This window comes from Anabas testudineus, chromosome 16 (assembly GCF_900324465.2).
Source record: "Anabas testudineus chromosome 16, fAnaTes1.2, whole genome shotgun sequence".
Classification (NCBI taxonomy): Eukaryota; Metazoa; Chordata; class Actinopteri; order Anabantiformes; family Anabantidae; genus Anabas; species Anabas testudineus.
Genome location: NC_046625.1, coordinates 10,710,839 through 10,733,397, shown reverse-complemented (window position 1 = coordinate 10,733,397; position 22,559 = coordinate 10,710,839). Strand labels below are relative to the sequence as shown.

The 22,559-nt window shown below is 40.7% G+C and overlaps 1 protein-coding gene and 1 long non-coding RNA gene across 4 annotated transcripts in view; both read left to right on the top strand.

The window, feature by feature from the left end:
* The window catches only part of kcnn3 (potassium intermediate/small conductance calcium-activated channel, subfamily N, member 3), a 45,197-nt gene extending 25,434 nt beyond the window's left edge, over positions 1–19,763 (top strand). For all 3 annotated transcript variants that reach the window (XM_026369923.1, XM_026369922.1, XM_026369921.1), the window contains 7 exons: positions 77–373; positions 1,176–1,297; positions 2,478–2,619; positions 7,353–7,463; positions 14,429–14,556; positions 15,711–15,780; positions 16,688–19,763. In XM_026369923.1, the coding sequence (XP_026225708.1) occupies positions 77–373; positions 1,176–1,297; positions 2,478–2,619; positions 7,353–7,463; positions 14,429–14,556; positions 15,711–15,780; positions 16,688–17,116 (1,299 nt within the window). In that variant the 3' untranslated portion in view covers positions 17,117–19,763. The remainder of the gene's footprint in view (positions 1–76; positions 374–1,175; positions 1,298–2,477; positions 2,620–7,352; positions 7,464–14,428; positions 14,557–15,710; positions 15,781–16,687) is intronic.
* Positions 19,764–20,356: 593 nt separating this feature from the next.
* Positions 20,357–21,935, top strand: LOC113170485. The gene is made up of 2 exons (XR_003299645.1): positions 20,357–20,842; positions 21,147–21,935. It is a non-coding gene; the product is annotated as an uncharacterized LOC113170485 (long non-coding RNA).
* The last annotated feature ends 624 nt before the right edge of the window (positions 21,936–22,559 follow it).

The following is a 22,559-nucleotide window of genomic DNA, read 5'->3' as shown; positions in this document are numbered from 1 at the left end:
TTGCGCTGCGACGCATTAAAACAAGTGTAAGTCGTCTCCTCTCTTAACTCCCTTCATGTCCTTCCTGTCCCTGCAGCTGTTTGTCATCGACAACGGAGCGGACGACTGGCGCATCGCCATGACGATGGAGAGAGTCCTGCTGATCGCTCTGGAGCTGCTGGTGTCTGCGGTGCATCCGGTGCCTGGGGACTTTAAGTTTCAGTGGCGGGCGCGGCTGGCCTTCTCGTATGCACCATCGCAGGCGGAGGCTGACCTGGACATGGTGCTGAGCGTGCCCATGTTCCTGCGCCTCTACCTCATCGCTAGAGTCATGCTTCTGCACAGCAAACTCTTCACTGATGCCTCCTCCAGGAGTATAGGTGCCCTAAATAAGGTCAGAATGGATTTGTATTTGTAGATTCGTGTCTGTTCAGTCTTCCGCCCTCTGTCCTCACTTTTCATGTATCAGTGAAAATCTCCCACACGTGTTTTTGTTTTCACTGTGCGTAGAAACTCAGATGTAAGCTATGTTAGATCTTTCATAATACAATAAGAGAGGGAAGCATGAAATGAGAACAACATACAGCTCAGATGGGGCATGACAAGAAAGGAGTAGAATGAGATTGCAAAAGGAGTGTGGAGAAATGTGTACAAGCCATGCAATAAATGATTGGTGCCACATTTGTAATGATTTTAAACCAAAACATTGCATAACACGTAGAATTTAGCAGTGGAGATGTAGCATTTTGTGGAAATATGCAAACTACAAGGGGAAGGACGGGAGGATAGCGGGAGAGATAGAGTGGAGTTTAGATGAGTAATTTAGCAGGTTGCAAGTGCATCTGTGATGGCACTTTTCTGACCCCTAGGGTGCAGTGATGGAGAGAGGAGGTGAAGCTGCAATTGAAATGCAGCTCTAACATGACAAGTCATTTATCAGCTGCTTAACCCTTCCAGGACTGCACGGCTGCTCTCAGATGATCCATCTGCCAGAACTCGATGGTCTGTCTCTTTCTGACAAAATTACACTCCAACAGGCTGGTTTCTCAAAGACACCGTATGAGTTAAAGAATGAGCTTGAAACGGTGTATGAAGAGGACTCAGCATTAGATAGGGCTAACCCTTGAAAACATTATAACGTCATTTAGCAGCTCTGCTATACTGAGTCCAAGTGTTTGTGCATATCTGCATTTCAGGTGCATTTTAACACACGGTTTGTAATGAAAACCCTCATGACTATCTGCCCCGGGACGGTGCTGCTGGTCTTCAGCATCTCTCTGTGGATCATCGCTGCCTGGACCGTACGAGTGTGCGAGAGGTCAGTAGCAAAGATGGATAATTTGGTGTGTGCGTGTGTGTGTGTGTGTGTGTGTGTGTGTGTGTGTGTGCATGAGACAAAGTGTTGGACTGTGACTGGATGAGGAATTGAACAGAGCAAATAAATTCATTTGGCAGGAAGTGTAATCTGGGACATGTGTGCAACATAATGCATCTTTAGACTTCAGTTTATGAGGCTTTCTCACCAGTTGTACGCTCAATTTGATCCAGGCACTGGAGTTGTTACTTAGTTTGTCCATTATGTCTATCAATATAACAATATTCTAAAAGACACATTTACTACCACTCTGTTTTCTAACTCAGTCCTATGAACTCTTCCTGACATGTAAATGCAACATACAAACACTTATCACGTCATTTTGTTGATTTCATGAAGGTTGTTCTGAATACACAGGCAGAGGAATACACACTGTGCTTAAACACTTACCAGCTATAACCATATGGCTGTGCATATTTGTAATTTTGGGTATATTTTTAATCCAGCAGGCAGATTCTTAAAAATAAAATAGTCTACTGACAGATCTGCCTCTCTGTTATTAAATAAACTGTAAATCAAATTGTTCAGTTACATTTAAAGATCCGATTTAGTGAGTTGTGTAACTTTACTGATGGACCATCAAGTGGAAAGAAAAACAGGGCCATCAACTTCAGTGTCTTTTAGAGATAATCAAGGAAATACTGGAAAATGTCAGTTGGTTAATAAGCTTGATTAAATGCATCATTGCCCAGCTGCTGGGAAGCCATTGTGTGGTCCACATCCAACTTTAATTGGCATTTCCACTCATCTCTCCAAACCAAATTAACAAAAGAAAATACATTTCAATGAAACTGCTCGAAGGAAGGTGCAAATGTAAGAATTTGGAGAGTGTGTTCCTTCAGGCAAGAGAATAACATATCCGCTGCTAACATCCAAGGCTAAACTTTACGTCTTTCTGTTGAATAGTTTTTGAGAAAACTTTGTTTCAAATCTGCACCAGGTTTGGTTGCTATGGTAACCGTGTTGCACATAGGACAGGAATGATGGAGGCAAGAGCTGCAGTTATGTTCTGTGTCAGGCAAAATTTGAGGTTTGACACCCGGTTTGATGACCAGTGTGCACATTATTCTGTTTTAACATTTGTATTATTGCCTATTTAAATATGGATGTTGTTTGCATTTAGGTATCACGATGCCCAGGACGTGACCAGTAACTTTCTGGGAGCTATGTGGCTTATCTCTATCACTTTCTTATCCATCGGCTATGGAGATATGGTGCCTCACACCTACTGTGGCAAAGGAGTCTGTCTGCTCACAGGAATCATGGTCAGTACATTTCCTCTCGTCTCTCCCTCGCTCTTGCTCTGCCTCCCTTTGGCACTGTCCTCGCCTCGTTCAAAGGTCAGCAGATTAGAGAGCATGCTGTCATTCGCAAGAGAAATTCTGCCATTTGTGTGATTTGAGCAATCATCCCTGAATTAGCCTGCATCTGTGCTTCTGTGTGTTTTGAGTGTGTAAGGATTTGTGTTGTATGTCTCTCTATGTTTGTGTGGACAAATCTCAATCTCGGTCTGTCGTTGTCCGGTTCACACAGCTCCAAGCAGCTGTTTGAGGTTTCAGACAAAGGCCACTGAAGTTAGAAATCATGTTTGGGTTAGGGTAGGGGTTACTGTCGGGATAAGGGACTGGGGAATTCATCAAATGAGTGAGCGTCCTCACAACTCCAGTGTGTGTGAGCGTGTGTGCATGTTATTCTCTGTCTGTCCTCATTGCATAATGGAGGTCCCACCTTTTAGTGTGCCATGTCCTCCCACTCTGTTTGTCTCCCTCTCTTTCTCTCTTTCCTTTTCTCTCTGCACCACTATGTACCTTTCTCTCATTCTGTCTCTATTTCTTTATCTCTCTCCATCTTTCTTTCCCTCTCTGTCCGTCTCTCCTTCCCTAAGGCCATGTGTTTATTTCTATCTTCAGTCCATCTGTTAGTATCAGTGTTTAAGCTGAAGACTGTTCCTCTACTTGCTTCGCTTCACAGGTGTTTTCTTCCTCCTCAAACTATTTCTTTCTGTTTTTCTCGCTTTTTTATCTTTGTGTCATTTCCTGTCTGTGTTTAACCATTCTGTCCTTTTAATGTCTCTTCATTTCTAGCTTCCATTTGTTGAAAGACTGTTTACACTAATCCTTTGTAAGTGTGTCAAAATGATGATTGATTACTGATTTAGTAATTTGAAAATAGACACAAATTACCTTCACTGATGCCACAACTTAATTGTAAATGAATAATGTCTTACATTCTGTAAGCATGATTTTGGAAATAGATCACATAATCTTCTGAAGATCCACAAATATGACAGTTATCAGCAGAAAGTGACCTATCTGTTTAAGACATTTTAAATGTCTCAAATGTAATTTTTAATTAACTCCATGGATGTTTGTTTTTTTTATTTGCCCTTTTCTATGTTTTCATATCGCCTGTGTTCATTAATGTGATTAATGAAAACAGGCATCTCCAGTGACTAAGAGCTACTGTAACAGATACATAAGGACATATCGTTGTAAGATGTTGGAATATTTCCTTTAAGAATCTGGTTATTCTGTTACATGTTGCAAAGGGAACCAGAGTCAGTTCAACACTGAACATTGAACAAGTCTGGTTTCTTTTAACCGGATTGATAAGATGATCAATCACTAATTCTGGCATTGGTATTTTGAATTATGTGGTTGCAATGGAAACCCCAGTAACCTGCTACAAAACTGTAGTGCAACAACAAAACTGAACCAATATGATAAATGCACTTGGTATTATTTATAATTATTATTATTAATTCCAGCCTATAATTTGCTTGTTTTAAAGGTTATAATCACATCTCAAGTACCTTTTGAACCATTTTTTGGCTTACATTTTATATGGAAAGATGTGGTAACGTGTTCCATTTCCATGCACTTCTGTACCTGAGTTGAGTGTTTTGTTACGTCTAAGGTCAAGCTGCAACAACCAGTGCTGAATATTGAAGCCAGCACCGTGTAGTTGCACTTCAATATGCTCCTCAGGACCAAATTTGCATTCATTTTTCTTCCTTTAGATGTGTCTGTGTATTTTGTTTCATTCTTTCATTCTTACCGTGTCTAACCACATGGTATTTGGCAGCTCACCTACTTTCTTAACTGTATAGTCCATTAAATGTGTGAATAAACATGCACTTTCACAAAGAGGCACACACAGACCCCTTTTTGCTGGGTGAATCATCTGAACTGTGTTTTAGACAGATCACAACTCTTAATGTAATGTTAACACACACAAAGACACAAAACAGGGGGTGGATACACATCGTCCCGAGCCCACTGCTACAGACTGCATCCTCCACACAACACTGACAGAGCTGAACATACACTCTCAGTACGACTCCCACACACACTCTCCTCCCCTGTCACACACGCGAACACACTCTCTCTGCTCTCTTCAGAGTGCTCCGAGTGGTTTATTTTCGTTGATCATCAGGGAAGAAGTGAGGATGCAGGTAGAAAGAGAAAAGTGAGGCTTTCATATGTGATGGAGACCAGGCACAGCAGGTGGTGGGGAAAGCGAGGAGGGAAGAGAAGTCTTTAAAAGAGGAGAGGGGGGACCAGAGGTGACAGACTGAGGGCAGAGAACAAGATGTGAGAATTATCGTAATGACTTTCTATAGGAGATATTCTCGCTGCCGTTACTATGACAACACATGAAGATCAACAGTGTTGGAGTGTACCACTGCCCCAAGGCTTCCAGGTGTTAGTGTGTTTACGTATGTGCTTTCATGTGTCCGTGGGTGGGTGGATAGTGGTAAAGTAGACTACAGAAACATACACTGAGCATTTTATTGCACTTACATAAAGCAATATATGGATGTATGTCTAAATGAAAACAAACTCGTGCAATATTTGCATATATGCAAATGTTTATACTTGCAAGCTTGTATTGTCATTAGTGCTTGTTTAATGCAGTTTCAAACATTGTTTATGACACATTTAATGCACGTATAGGAAGATTTAGGGGCTTTTTGATGTTAGCAGCAGGCTTTATAGAGAAGTGCAGCAATTATAACATTAGCAGCGACACTGGTGTTTTAACCCATTAGTCCATTGTTTACAATCTGCTTATAAATGCTAACTAATAAAATGTCTCGATATGCTGTAGTTCTATGTGGGTCACCAGGCTAAAGACAAGCAGAATAGGTGCCATTTCAAACCTATTTGGAACTCCTCCTGCTTCCAAGTGTTCATTTTAGTCAAACTGATAAAAGAAATTTCATGTTGGATCATGTTGGATCCTTCCCAATTTTGTCCAGATCTTTTTGTTCCAATCAAAAAAAAAAATTTCTGCTCCTTTTTTGTTATTGTTTTTGTTTTTTTGCTGAAGAGATACCGTTTTTAACTATAGTGTGTAGATGCTGCACAGGAGCACAGATGTGATGGGTGATTCCCCCTTTACTGACAGCTAGGTAGATGGTGGTGCTGTAGTGGAGGAAGCGAGGGAAACACCCAGGCATATGAAACAAATCACAGCAGCACAGCCATCATCAGCTGTGTCACTCTGTGGAGATTGCACAGGGAACCCTGCTGGAAATGGATGCAGGCATATACACAAACAAACTCTTGTGCACACACGCACGCATGCATGCACACACACACAAAGTCTGCCTTGACAAGCCAATCAGCATCCCACTGTTTCTGACCATGGAGGACAATTTTGAACGCCCACGCAAACACACACGGGAACATGCACAACACACAATGCACTTGTACATACTGTGCGATTCATAGAGAGCTCTTTTTCCTAAAGCACCGACGTGTATGAATGCTCCAAGAGATTTCCATCGGCTCTAATCATATTTTATTCATAGTTTTAGAATAAACACAAATAGAGTGGATGAGTGTATGGATGTGGGCACCAATGCCTGTGTGTTGTTATATTTTATAGAACCCAGCCAAAAGTTATTTTTGGAAAACCTGTCTTATCATTCAAAAGCGTGCAATGAAGTCTTGGCCATTTCCTACACGCTTCAGAAATGTTGCATGCTCCCTTGTTGTCACTCTCTAGCTCACTACATTTCTCTGCCTATATCTCTTTTATTCTGTTTCTCACAGAGACGTACACACACAGGAAGGAAGAGCGCTCATACATTTTCATTAAACACTCTTAATCTTAATTCATTACTTATCAGGAGATATGTGACCTCATTAACATTGCCTTCTTCTCCATCTTTCTCTCCTCCTATTTTGTGCACACACCCTCGCCTCGTGCATTCATCCCTCCCTCCATGTTTCCTTCCTTCCCATTTATATTTACTCATAGCTCTTCTCTCGCTTTATCTTTTCTTCCCTTCCCTTCTTTTTTTTTTTACTCTCGGTGCCTGCCCCTTTAGAGGAACCTGTGAGCACTCAACAGCCCCACTGAAAACACCGTCTAATCTAAAAGTTAATTAAGTCTGTCTTCCTCCCCATGTTCTTGCTCCTCTTCTCTCCTCAAGCATGTCTTTCTGGTTGAAAGACTGCTGTCACTCTTTCCCAAATGAATTTGCCATATGTCCCACGTGGGTCGAGCTGGAATACAGTCAAACTGGTCCGTGTTTTACACTTTTACACTTCCTGCAGGCCCCAAGTGTCACGCAACAGGAGAAAACTGACACCGTGTAATTCAGATTGACAGCATCTAATTAAAAGAAATTAGGTGGTGTCAATCTTGGATGTGTTTTTTTATCTATAAAGGGCATATTTTTCCAGCTACATATAGAGACAATATAGAAGGGATCTCATACCAGATGGATTGGAAGTGAAAATAGACTTGGCTTGCCTCTGAACATGAGGAAATGTGGATCTGGATCAGAGCTATCCCTCCTAATCCTCTCCTCTCTCCCATTCACTTCTCCTTCTGTTGCTGCTGCTCCACTCCTCATATTTATCTTCACTGCCTTCATTCATCTGGTCTAATGCTTTGGCCAAAAGCCACCGATTTACCAATTCCTCCTCTGTACCGACTGACTCAGTCTGTGTTTTCTCCTCCTCCTTGCCCCCTCCTTTCACAGGGTGCGGGCTGTACGGCTCTGGTGGTTGCCGTGGTAGCCAGGAAGCTGGAGCTGACCAAGGCCGAGAAACACGTACACAACTTCATGATGGACACGCAACTCACCAAGAGGGTGTGTAGGCTTTTGTGCTGTCGGTGGTGTGATTGAGTATGTCATACTGTTGCAGATATAAAGCTCAACTATAATTTGCCTGCACCGCTGTGTCTCTAACAGAGCTGTAATTTGTGAAAGTACAGTTTTTATGTGTTGTCGTCCTTTTGGGGGATTTAGCACGGCATTTTAAGATTTCTTTGGGATCGGAGACAAGGTAGCTGAGAGCCCAGGTAAATGACTTGTCCTTTCTCTGCCCCTCCTTCAACCTCTCGGACCACTACTTCACACTATCAACCTGTATTGTTGCGACAGAGTGCTGTGTTATTTGAGTGAGTGAAGGCAATAAAAGGTCATCTCTCTCTCTCGCTCTCTCTGTTCTACTCCCTCACTTACCATCTCTCTTTGTCTTCCCATCTCCCATCTTTTTCCTTCTCGTGCCCTTCTCTCCACCCTACCACCTCTCGTCTCCTCTGACATTTGTCTCTCTTACAGTAAATTTCTTTTCAGTCTCCCTTTATGTGTCACCTTCTCTGCTGTCCTTCCTGCTGCCCTCTTCTTTCTAAGTCCCCTCTCTTGCTCCTTCCCTCCAACTCTCACTCCCTCCCTCCCTCCCCTGGTCCTTTTCAATTTTTCATACAGTTGAAAGACCCAAGTTATAAAAATAGCTCCCATATCAAATATGTAGGGTACATTATGGCAGCAGGGTATCTGGGTGACTGAATGGAGCAGGTTGATCAATAATTTCAGCAAGGATAAAATATCGACAGAGGAGTCAAAAACATTTGTCTCTATTAGAACCACACTCTCACCTGTTCTTCCTGCAGACTCTGGTAAGAGAGAGTCTGTTTTCACAAGATGTTTAACAATGTGTGCACATTTATTTGCAGCCATCTAGTTGGTCCCAACTTTTTTGTTTGGCATTGCCTCATTTTAAACAATTAAAAACTCAACACTATTTATTATACAGAAGAAGTTTTTTCCATTAATATAAGGCATAGTAATCTTGGGCTTGTCATGTTTAGGGACGGTCACTTTTTCATTTCCTGTAGCCATGCTTGCAACGTGGCTTTAATAATAGTCCACCACTTTGGTGCGCAGTGAAATATCTTAGCAACTATTGGCTTCACTGCATAGAAACTTGGACCTGACATGTTTGGCTTTTACCTACACTACGTACCTGCAGTTTGTGTGTTGTAGACTAATTAACAAATGTTAAAATCCTTCATTATAAGGACAGATATAAACTTTGCACAGTATAGCTAAATAGATTTGATAAAGGAGAAGCCATTAGAGGCGTTTTGTTCCTAGAGTTGGCCATCTGGCCACACTGAGAAACCAATTGAGAAAGGTGTTGGTCAAGTTGATCAAGCGCCCATTGGTCGCTCTAAAAGAGCGTCAGATGTCCTCTGCAGAGATGTGAGGAGAACCACAGACCTTTATTACCTTGGTTTGACAGAAGGCACAGCCATGTAATTTGCTTAAAACCATCTCTATGCTGAAGCTTGGTGGCGACACCGTCATTCTGTGGTGGCGTATCTCTGCAGCAGGGATGTGGAGACATACAGTACACTTCTCATCCAATCTGACCAAGCTTCAGAGGCTCTACCAGGATGAAAGGAATAAGCTGTCCAAATCCAGGTGTAAGAAGCTTGTAGAGATTCAGTCCACTGCATAAAGTAAAGGTTTTTGAATACTCTCTAAAGCAACTGTATTGAAGAAAATATAGGTCACTTAAAGTTCCAGATGTCAAAATAAACACATTGCACTACATTACTGCAGTATTGCTGTATAACAGCAGCAGTGAATGAAGTGAGTAATATGTTTTGCTTCTGTTTCAGTGATATTTAGCAGAAGAACACACCTCTACAGAGTTGCTGTTGGTTTGGCATTTTGTTCATGCTGAGGTTAATGAGTGTCTGTGTAAATCCTGTTCAGATAAAAGATTCACAGTGACATCCTCTCTATTGGTGCAAGCCCAATGTGTACACTGAAGTGTATAATTAAGGGAAAAATCAAATTTAAATAAAAATGTGTTTGGGGCAGTCATAGTTCACAAAAAGTTCAGGATGTTCGGAGTTGTGTTTTGTGCAGTCTTGTTATTGTACTAAAGGTGATAATATTTCTTATTTAATGTTAATTTTGCTGTTGAAAACACAGTGAGCGAATTGGAGTTTGGTGGTTTGAGAATCTGAGATACTAGACATTCACTTGATCTTCCTTAAAATAATATGTTTTTGCAATTCAGTAAATTATATAATGCCAATCAATTGAAGTTAGTGTTTGAATAGAAAAAAAAAACTTCATACCACTTTTAAAATACATTTCTTCCTCCATGCACTAAATCACAGTCTTAAGCCAGTCTAATGGAGGTGCCACATGACAGTTTCTTTGAACACAACACAGCATACCACTTGGTGACATTTCCATCAAAGAGTCTTTTTATTATTTTATTATTTATCTAGTTTATGCAGTGGTAATTGTCTCCTGCCCTCTATTACTGCAAGTGTTGTGAAGAGCAGGTCTGGAGGAGCGGGACCTGCCTTAGAAGGAGGAGAAAGCAGAAGGAGCTTAGCTTGACGATGAGCTTTTATATAGGAGAAGGTTCGGGTTCACGTGTCTGCAAAAAAGCCTACAGTATTCCTACAATATTTTATGTTACCATAAACAAGATGGATTCTTCTGGTGTTCATTGTGCATGATCACACACTCATGGTATTGATCAATCACATGGAAATCAGCGTGCACCTGCTAACAGTCCTTTATAATGATAGTAATTTACAAAGAGACCAATGATTGAAGCTTGTGTATACACATTAATTGATACATGGCTGGGGCCATTCTCTGCCATACCATCATAACAAGAGAATATAATCACTTGAGGCTTTGTAATGAATAATTCAACTCTGCGTTCTGCCGTCATCCTATGTGCACATACACACACATACACAGAGGCTTTCCACTTCAGTGAAATGGTGTTTCCTTCCCTTTGAAGGATTAACAAGAATGTCAATTAAATGCCAATCAGGGAAGCTCTTACTCAGTGCACTGTGTTTCTGGTAATGTGAGCGTCTGATGATGTTGTCTTTATCTTTAAAAATGCGTTGGGTAAAAAGTGTTGGGTGTCCAACAGCACCTTCTGTAAGTAGTGCAGAGCTAAAGTCTCAAAACCCCAAAGAAAGTAACTTTTATATTCTGCAGTAAAATAAACTTTTCCCCAGACATACGTCTACTTTACAGATCATTTTTAGTTCAAGTGTGTGGTGTGTTTGACACTTTCTGACACATACTTCATCATACTTCAAAATATTTCCCTTTACATTTCATTTGAATGTTCTCTGCTGTCATCCTCAGATCCGATTTTTAGACACACCCGACATGACGTGTTGGTTGGTTTGAAATCATGTGAGGTACAGATCTAATAACCAAATCATGAAGGAAGTGCTTTAAAAACATCATTCAGCATTAAATGTGTTGGGTTAATGTTCACTCAGTGTTAACTCCCTTTGATAGGATTACCATGGATGTTAATTAAATACCAGTTGACATAACCCCTAAGTTGACGGCGTGTGTAAGGTTTAAGTGCTCATCTTTGATGTCAGGGCTTGTTGTGTTGATGCAGAGAGTTTAAGGTGCTGGTTGCAGCAGTTTTCTGGGGCTCTATGCTGAAGTGCTGGTTAATTCAGAGCACTGCTGAAGTCCATCTGGTCAGAACATTTCCCTGAACATTCACAGATCACTCTTGACACTGAAAAAATCAGGACAGGCGCTAAGTCCGTGGAATAGAGTGGTGTCTCCTTCCTTTTGATGGCACTATGTCAATTAAATGCCACTCACTGTAGGAATAAGCCTATTGACTGTGTGAGGATGGCTGACAGTCTGTTTCTGAGGTCAGTATTTTTAAAAAGCTTTTTAAATCCTGTTGTAAAGTTCAAAATATTAGGCTTTCTATTAATTTGTACTCACAATGTGTATTCTGCCTCCATGTTGGACCATCGGTTAATTCAGACCACTTTTAAAAGTCCCAGTGGCATATTCAGAGCTTCACCCTCTCTGAATATTAATAGTGCACTCTGGGCTCTGGCCAAGAAAGAGGTGCCGCAGTGCCTTCCAATGTTTACAACACTACCAAAATGGGAGCAATCTGACCCCCAAAGAGTTCTTCTATGCTAGCTTTAACTCCATACAGTAAAAATAACTCATCTACCAGCAGCTTTTTTAAATTCACACGTAAACCAAATGGATCATTATTAGTGTAGACGTATTGTGACAGCGGCAAATTAATTTGACTCTCAATGGGTGCATTTACACGTCTCTCTGATGTGTCCTTTTCCCTTTAATAGTGCACTGTCTAGATTTATGAAGATTCCCTCTGGTGTGCTGTCGATGTCATCTAGCAGGTGACCTCATTCAGGAGACCAAAAAATATATAAAGCCACAAGCCAGTTTTTTATTTTAATGTATGAAACATTCTGCAGCCCTTCATTGATTGTTTGGTTCTTTAATCTGAACCTAAGTGAACCCCTCTACTTTTGCCCTAGATGTCAGGACAGGTGATATTTTTCCTTTGTTACAGTAAATTCTTGGAAATGTGACCATGTTTGCGTCTGTTTGTGTTTAAGACTTTGTCACCATGTCTGTGAGGGGAAGGTCAGAGCAAGTAAGGCCACGTGTCGCCCTGGCAAATGGATGAGGTGGGAGGTTGTTTCCAAGGTAGTTAGCCTGTTTGTTTATGTTTTGTCGAAAACACGATGGTATCTCTAGCATCACAGGCCCTAATTACTAATTGCATACTCAGGTCATTAGGACTTCCTGGGCTGGAAATGTTAGGATTTTTCTTTTCAATCATAACAACAAATTAGGTGTCAGAGCCCAGTTCTTAATTTCTATTTCAGGATACCAACATACTGATTGATTTGTACTTCACAATATGTGATCAACTGCCCAACATGCTGAGAAATGGGAACCCCTTGCCTAAACATATTTCACATGTACTGCACCTGGCATAAGGTCTGCCATGTAGGGGAGCAACCAGAACAGATCTTTGACCCAAACCAGCCATATGGCACCGACATGGTCGCCCAAGTACAGACCATATGGTGCAGGCACGGCTGCTGCTGTTGTCATTTGGTTTCTCGTGGAGTGTTCTTAGTGGTTCATGTTGAGTATTTTATGTTTGTTAATGGACTTAGTATATTTGTCTCAATTTCTATAGGAACTCCCATGAAGAGAGGCAACCACAAAGAGGGGTGGTGAAGGGAATTAATTGTTAAATACAAACAGTCTGTTGTAACCTATTAAATGGTGGCTAAAAAGTTTCGCACTCTCTAATTAAATGGCCTGAAGCAGTGGAATAAGCTCGCTCTCTGCGCTGCTGGACAGATGTTGGATGTTTCAGTGAAAACTTCCACCATGAGCTGGGAAGCGCAGACACAAAATGCCATCATTCATCATATTTAACTCACCCTGCAGTGATTAATCAACTGATAAATAGAAGTTGACGTATCAATTTACCAATGGGCCCATAAATGTGAGGAGTATTAAAGTGCTCTTCAGTGACCAGGCCTATATTTAAAAGTAGAAAAACAGTGTTTTATTTAAACAAAATGATGACAAATTAACCCTTTACACACATTTGGCAATGTTTAGCTCCAAATGACATTTCAAACAGTGTAAGCAGTTCTGTAAGCACTCAGCAATCTTGTCAGTAAACAAGAAATACTAAGCTGGTAATGTTATCTGTCTCTAAGATTGATAATATGGCAAGCTTGGTAAGTGCTGAAGTGTTAGCTAAATGACTCATGCTTATGGAAGGGACTTATATTATCTATAGTATGTTAGATTATCATTTTATTGTTTGACTTCCTGTGTGTCACTGAAATCACATCTGCAAAGCCCAGCTCCTCCTATTCTCTTCATCTGTAGCCAATACTGTGTGTACTGTATGTCTGCATGTGTGCATGTGTAGGCGTGTATGTGTGTGAGCAGCCCTTGACTGCAGTGGATAGGTGCTGATTAGCCAAGCTGCCGGGGTCTTTTGTGCTGCTCAGACGGGGGTATAATTGTTCTTTGTTCAATGCTCCGCATCTCTTTGAAGTCTCTCATTCAATTTATGTCCTTACAGATTCTCTCTCCCTTCTTCGCATATTTTTTAAAAAACATTTTAGTTTTTTTTTGTTTGCTGGGTGACAGACCCCTGTGTTGAAATTACACAGAAACGTGCAGAGACATACAGTACAGGATATATAGCAGATATGAATATAAACAGAATCATAAAAATGGACCTCAAGCCTTCACTGACATTTCCATGTCTGTATTTTATTGAATTACAGCAATCTCACATTGAGATGGAACAAACTAAAAGCATCTAAAGCTGATGTCTGACCTGTAAAAATGGACAAAAATATCACCCTGCTATTAACTCTGATGGCTATCAGGCCTGCCATAAAGTGAGCATCATCACATAGGCTATTTGCTTGTCTTTGACAACTAGTTTAAGAGAAGCAACTCGTGCAAGTATTGTTTCCTTCAGCTGTTGTCATAATTAAATGGGAGATCAGTAATGAACTGTGGTGGTACTTTGTTAAATTACTTTCAACCAGCCAAGATAATGTGGCCCATCTGAATTAGTCTAAGATATAATGTGGCATATAGAAAAGAGAGGAGTGTGTATGTGAGGGGGAGACTCCTGTTGGTTCTCATTGCCAAATCTCCCTAAGGAGAGAGCTGTTTATGCGTGCATGAAAAGCATTGGCAAGTAAGCTGGTGTGTGTAGAGTGAGACAGAGAGAATGAGGGCAGCTTCTAAGAGGAGAATGATGGTTTAGTTTTTTTTTTTTCTTTCTTTCTTTCTTTGCATGTAGACAAAGGAGAATGGAGGAAAAAAGAGAATAGGGTTGGGCAAACCTGTTGCCTGCTTCAGTTGCCAAGGGATACCTGTTGCTAACAATATGCGTTTATGTGTTTGTGTTTATTGTCTGGGGGCAGATAAAGAATGCGGCGGCTAACGTGCTGAGGGAGACCTGGCTCATCTACAAACACACCAAGCTGATGAAGAAGATCGACCACTCCAGAGTTCGCAAACACCAGAGGAAGTTCCTCCAGGCCATACATCAGTGAGACCACGCCTCACACGCTCCCACACACACACACACACACACACACACACACACACACACACACACGCACACAAGCACATGGACACAACAGTGCTGCTGAGCTGATAAAACCTTTGAAATCAGCTGTACTTTCTATCCACCCACAGGTTGAATCAACACTGATAATCAGATAAAGTGCATGAGTCCCTACACACGCACACACACACCACACACACACACACACACACACACACACACACACACACACACACACAGGGAGAGACACACGAAATGAATCATTATCTGCTAAAGGGCAGGTTCACTCCAGGCAAATACAGTTATGGGACTGGATAATCAGTGCATTGTGTACTATTAGAGACACTCTGATCATCATATCATCTGTACTGAAGAGCGTTGTTGATGCCAATACGTCCACCTGAACTTAATCACACATTCTAGTTCATTTCTAACACACCACTGCTTAGTTACATTTGAACGGTCAAGTGTAGTTGCTTTCTTTTTAGATCGTGAATAGTTAAGTATAGACTGGAGAACACTAAGTGCCTTCACAGGCCAGAGTCAGGACATCTAAGCCTCTTTTAATTGTAATGCAGAAACATTAATCCTGAAGCATGTGGACCGTGAATGAGAGGCTGTGAACACAGTAACTCGGTGGTTTTTATGGGATGTGAGCATTTTGCACTGGTTTAAACCTTTTAGTATAACATTGGGAAGTTAAACTAAGGGTGCAGCCTCATAAGGTCAGTCTGCATTTCAGTATAATGGAGGAAGCCAGTTTTACTTTATTTTATCTAATTTGTATTTGACTTAACTTAATTCCCTAAAGGTTTTGTAATATTAGGTAGTATTAAGACTTTTATTTGCTCTCGAGCTGAAGTTTTCCCTTTTACATTAAGTATATGTTTATATTTTCACCTTCATTACAAATTACAGTTTTCCTGACACACTGTGTTCTAGCTTTGTTTGTACATTGAAATTCAGCGACACTCTGCAGGTAGAAATGATGCTGAACTAGGCAAGGTGACCGCTTCCCAGTGCTGTCTGGACCCAGAGGGATTAGCTCTCTGGACCGACCACTGTGTGTTTACTGGGTTTCAACTTTGTGTATTTTATGTGTGTATCTGTGTGTGTGTGTGTGTGTGTGTTTGCAGATTACGCAGTGTGAAAATGGAGCAGAGGAAACTCAGTGATCAGGCCAACACGCTAGTGGACCTCTCAAAGGTGAGACACACAGTGCTATTGATTTAGGACACATATACCTATCTTAGAGGTTGGTAGCACATACCTAACATGCCCCCCAAAATTTCTACCACTACATTCCTCTGTTTCCACGCTGACCTGCCCATTTCTGTGGCATTGCGTCTCCTAGCAACCGGAACAAGTGTTAAAACAGGGATGACTGAGTGAGAGAGCGAGGAGGAAATGAGAGGAGGGAGGGGGGGTGCTCATGTTTTTCTGTTACTGTGTGGGTGTCTGAGTGAGAATGTGAGCGCACACGTGTGTGTGTGTGTGTGTGTGTCTGTGTGATGGTGAAAGAGAGAGAGAGTGTGATAGAGACTTCAATAACAGGAAGGAAAGGATAGAGGGACTTTGTGTGTGTGTGTGTGTGTGTGTGTATGTGTGTTTCTGTCTTTCCAAGTAGCAATTCCTTTAGCACCAAATATTTTGCAATTATGCCATCTCAATGACTCCATCTCAATTGGCCACTTGTGTGTTTACCATGGTTACGGAGGCCGGGACAAGGCAGGCAGTATGAGGCAGGGACACTCTGCTGCCTTCCTTTGATTCTCTCTCTCCTCTCTCTTATTCTCTCTTTCTTCACGGTGTTAGAACGCCCACATAGAGACTTCCCTCCAGCCTCTTCTTCTTTCCAGCTTAATTTTTTGCCATTTTCCTCAGTGTCGTACTCACTCCTCTATAGCCTCGTGCTTGCCCTCTTCACTCTCTAAGCCCTTTAGTACGTCCAAAATCATTTTAAACAAGCATTAATAAGGCAACCCTCATAATACTGTTTGTGTGCTGCAATCTGTCTCCTTTCTTCAAAGTACTGTGTGTGCACTGAGTCATCTCCTCTCCTCTCCTCTCCTCTCCTTTTCTCCCCTCTCCTCTCCTCTCTTCTAACCCATAGATGCAGAGTGTCATGTACGAGCTCATGTCGGAGCTCAATGACCGCAGTGAAGACTTGGAGCGCCAGATGTTGTCACTGGAGCAGCGGGTGGAGCAGCTCACAGCCGGGTTCAGCGCCCTCCCAGCCCACCTTTCAGCCACCCTCAGTGCCCAGCACGCTGCCCTGGTCCACCTGCTCCGAGAGAGGGATGCAAGGGATAGTAGTAGTAGTAGAGGAGGATCTGGAGGTGCTGTGGTCCCCCTGTCCCCAGCTCCATCTTTAACTACTGCTTCAACTTCAGTTTCTCCAGTACAGGTCACAACTCCAGCACCAACCCAAGCCCAGGTCCCTACTTTGGCTTTGGACTCCCCTCGGTCGCCCCCACCTCTGAGTCCGGAGGCAAGCCTGGAGGCTAGTCCTAATCCCAACACCTGCACCTCTAGCTGCTGAAGACAGCTTTGAGGACCACGAGAGGACAAATATGGAAAGGAAGCAGGGAGAGAGGTGGGGGTTGTGCTAGTCCTCTCACTTCAGAGTAAACGGAGAGGAACAAGGAGGGAGGAGGAGAGAAATATGAGGTGATCCTCTGAAACTAACACATCATGAGGCAGTGATGAGAAGAAAAAAGTATAAGAAGAAATATTGAGAATAAGATGGAGAGTTAGTATGAATGATGGGACTTTGGGGCGCTTTCCTTGACAAGGCAAGGAGAAGAAAAATGGAGATAAAATGGAGACTCTAAAAGGTGTGAGGGGGAGGAAGGATGTCAAGAGGGTGAGAAATGGAGGTAGAGAGGATGAGGAGGGGGGACGAGAGAGGAGGAGACATAACGAGGAATAATGATATGAACTCAGAACTCCTAAATGGAATCCACTCCAATTACTAAAAAGGCCTTTTTATTCCCAATTTCTCTCCCTTCATCAGGAATTAATGACCATGACTTTTTATCCTTATGATGTATTTTCTATCTGAATGCTAATTGTGTGTTAACGAGCATCCCTTTAACAGAAGGTTCAATCAATATGACTACAATAAAAATAAAAAAAACACCAGTGGCATGCAACGCCCACACACATGCACACACAAATTACATTGACTCGTCATCCATGCAATACAAGGTAATACAGCACAAACATAATTACACAATCATTCACAATGCAGCCCCTATTTACACTCACACAAACAAATGACTGCACTAGCCCACAAAATAATACTAGCCTATACTGCCAAGCACTCAATGCAATGTCAATCTTCACAGAGCACTGCCAAGCAATGAAGACACACTGTAAAAAAAACGTTCATCCAGTCTTATCGTTTGTGGGTGTGAGCTAATGCAGTAGTTTAGACTTGCAATGCATAGTTGTGAGGTTTTTTTACCGCACACTGAACTATACAAATTACAAATGGAGATGAAACAAGTAAATGTGATACTGAGGGACATTAGTCATCCTAACTTGTAGTTGTGATGAATAAGACAGTCGCAGATGAGGAAATAATGTAACACAACTACAACAGGACTTCATTACTGCATATAGTGACTTACACATTAGGTCGAACTGATGTTTAAGTATTTTGCAGTGTTGCTTTACAGAACTGAGTATGATTGTGTTTATCTTCTGTGAACATTTCTTATGAATATCTCAGAAAATGGACACGTAATAGTTGTTTCAAGTGCATTAACACTGGGGATGGTTGTTGGAAGAATGAGTCAATTATGATATAGATATTTACTAAACTGGCATTTCAATCTGGTTGATCCGTTTTAAAGGCAGCATCACGATTACTCCTGAGATAGTAGCTCTACAGAGCTTTGCACAAACGTAATGCTCCACATTTAGCAAGCCTTTGTTATTAAAACATTTACTGGAGTCTGTCTATCCTGAGGCATACCAAAATAGCAATCAAAACTATCCATCAATAATAAATGACGTGGTGTTTCTTTTACTTAGATGTTGCTGGAGTCAGTGGAGTTGACTGAGAGTCTATTGTTATGCTTTCAATTCTTTTTGCATTTTAATTGCAAAATTATTGATTTTACATTAGTAATTGAATTGACTATTTGAAAAACTCAACACTGATTTAACTGTGTGATTGTACGTTTATGAGTTTTTTGTGCGTATGAGCTGTCATGAAGCGAAGAAGACCCTACCCACTGCCATCCTTTTTTGAGCTTCAAGTTCCAAAACAACAACTGTTATCATGAATGTATCCTGTGTAAAGAAACACACTCAAACATCTCGCTCGCTCAATCACTTAAACTGCCACACAGTCACCGGAACAGACACCCACACTCATGTACACACAGATATATACACACACCTCGAAAACCAAAGTGCTCTCTCTTAAATGGACTTTAATAAAAGGCAGGGAACACTGCTGTCACTGGGGACAAAAGATAGCAGGAGGCGTTGCAGATATCTTGACAATATTTCTGAGGGAATAACTGTGAAAATCCAGGCATGGACTACAGCGGTGTGCATCGACTGCTCCTCACAGACCAAGGTGGACTGCAGATGAACGCAAGGGAACACAAATAAACCTTATAAAGGATAAATGGCCATGAAGGAACAGCTGTTCATGAAATAAATAAAGCAGAAAGAGAGACTGGAGCATATCTGAGAGGAATTATAATGGTGTGAAAAGAGATAACCCTATCCTTGCTTTGGAGACAATAATGAAAACTGTCTTATAGCGACACGCTGTGGCCGGAATACTGAATTACATACGCTTGGACTGATTGTACAGTATGCTGTTAACGAAATCTAGCTTTGTATTGCTTAGTCTTTTCTACCATTATGATTAAACGCAGTTATAGCTGATATATATAATATTACTAAACTATAGTATTATTCTCATTCGTCATGACAATTATGATATATGTATTAACAATACGTTAAATAATTATGAACAAGGAAAGTGCCGTTTGAGGTTGAAATTATTTTGTAATTTTATTTTACCAGAGAGAATTAATAAAGTATATATCTATAACATTACAGTTTCATGTTTTCTATGTTGCTGTTAATGTATTTATATTTAATTTAATGTTTTGTTTTTTTCAGTGCTAATTGGCGGTGGGGAGCTTTAGTGCGATCCTTTAGAAGAGAAACACTAATTTGTTATTTCACGCAGTGCAGCATAGACACAGATCTGTTAGAGATCTTTTATTTAGTGTGTCACATTTCCCTCGATGACAACACTTAGCTTTCCTAAAACTCCTTTGGATGCTACTGTAAGCTAATATAAAATAGACTATCTTACTTATCTTCATGGCTTAATTTTCTGTCACTGTAAGGACATTATCTCTCTATGTATACGTGCTTACTCATTTTCAGGGCACGGTTATTTTTGATATTTTCTGCTTGTTATTAACAATAAAGACAACTTTACCTACCCTCCGGTGTTACGGACTTTTTCGTTTCTGGTTGCTATCAGGTTTCCGTGGTTAACAGGTGACGTCATGACGCTGTTTTCCGTCTATGGCTGATTTCGCGGGAGAATCGGAGACTGGCTCTAAATTGTAAGGCTAGCTACATTTCAAGTGCGTTGGCTTTAAACAACAATTTAACTATTTTTTGTTACAGATGCTAGATGTTGGAGTTTGCTTTAACTTACCTAGATTATATATTTATCAACTCTTGGTTGGAAAACTTAATAAACAGCTAGAAAACCTTGGTACAATATGGTAGTTTAGTAGCTTCCGCTATATAACTAAGCTAGCCAGCTAAGTTAAATAGCGTTAAAACTGCAAAAATGTATGCGCTAACTATAAGTTTAACTAAGCTAGAGTAGTTAGTTATTAGTATAATTTCTCTAACTTTATTAGTTTATTATTATTAACACATTTTATATATAAATAATCAAACAAATCATGTAAGTCTATACAGTGAGTAGCAAATTGCAGCATCTGTGTGCAAAGTCCTTCACAGAGATGACAGTAAAATTAATGTGATGTTTAAACAGGGATCATGTATTTTCTGCTTTGCGCACCTGTCTGTCTGTGTTGTATTAATCCATGTGTGTAGGAATCATCCAGAACCCAGACAGTCAGTGTTCCTTTGCCTGTGGGTCCAAGCCTCCCTCTGTTCACCAGCCCTCTGCCTGCACCTTAAATCACACTCTGCTAAACATAGGGGTTGTGGTTAAGGGAAGTGGAGATATTTATTGAACATGTGGATGGTGAGTTCATATCTTTGTCTGGTTCTATCTTTGTCAAATTTTGGGAGCAGTTTACAATTTAAATCTTGCTAATTAAGTAATGCCTTCTGAGTAGCAATAAAAATGTTATCCTCAATTTCTTTTCATTACATTTGCATTTAGACTAGTGACATTATGCAGGTGCATAACAGACTGAGAATAAAAACATACAGGGCACTGTATACTGTTAAAGCTTTCCTGGGCTAAACTAACAGTTTGAAGTTAGTTTTCACTTATCTCTGGCCTTTGACTTTGTTCTCTTTACTTGCTTTTCCTTTGCAAACAGAATAGACCATGTGGATCTGTTACAGGTAGAGTACAACTCCAAAGCCTGTGTTTATCAGATTAGTGAAGATATCACTTCATAACTGTGAAAAGGGAGCACAGACATCGAGCATTTGATACTTCTCATCAACAAAAAACAACAACTTAACAAAAAACTGTGAATGTGTTAAATACCTTCTTTTTATTCAGGTGTTCTAACTAATTGATGACAGTTGAGGCAGAGATGTTAAAATGTAACATATTACCATGAATTCACAGTCACACCCGTGTTTATCCTACACACCATTCATTTCAGGGTTATCACATATAAAGAAATGTACTTGAGCATGAAGGCAGTGACAGTATTCACAGACACTCTTCTTGACGCCTATTTTTTAATATAACAGATGTCATACAGTGTAAACTTTGAGTGTTTAGTACAGGATGGAAATAAAACAGAGTAACTACACAGAGGTGTGAAAGCCAGGCAGCCTGAGGCAGTGCACTACCCAGGCCACAGCACGTACCCAGATGTGATGAGCTTGTTATCTGTATTATTTACTGGAAGGCTCTTCAGTCCCCAGGGCTTTCATCATCTTTCTCTGTCTATGCGTATTTTCTTGATTGTGTTCTATCATTTTGAGGCCAAGGTAATGTTCTAGCCTAGTTTTTAACATTCTTCTCTCCTTCTGTCCTCTCCTACTTTTTTTCTCTCCTCCTGTCTCTATCCATTTTTCCGGAAATCCATTAAGTTTTTCAGGATTGCGATTTGGGCTGAGGGTAGCTAAGCACCCAGCGACCGCTGAGGTCACACAGTAGAAGAGGTTGGATTGTTCAAGAAAATGGAAATTGAGACATCTTTTTATATCCCCGGCATATTCGGACAAAACAACAGGAATATTTTATCAGAAAAGAAGCAATGCATTTTAATATATGTAAATTTCATGTATTAATAGAATTAACCAAGGCCCCATTTTTGCAACTTGTAAGCTGTTTATTATAAAACACAAAATATAACACGACAGCTGACTGCCTTTTAAAATGAAGCGTGTGTCCTGTAAAAATGGTAAATGTGGGCCAGCAGGTAGAACAGGTTGGCAGATAAGTCCCAGGCTCTTCAGATATTAAACCCTAATTATTGCTCATGATTTAAATCTTGCATGGCACCCTGCTTGCCTTAGGTGTGGCTGAATGAGAAATTAGAAAATGCATTAGATCAACATGATATATAAATGTCCATTTAAAAAAACTTTTTTTGTCCTTTTTTTGGGATTGTCATGACATTATGTACAGTTTGGCTGTTTCAGATAAACCCCATGTGTCTGTCTATCAAAGTGGAGTCCAGCTGAATCATTAAACATTCCTGTAATAGTGATGTTGGCTCATATGTTTTTGTTTGTTTGTTTTGTGTGTGTGTGTGTGTGTGTGTGTGTGT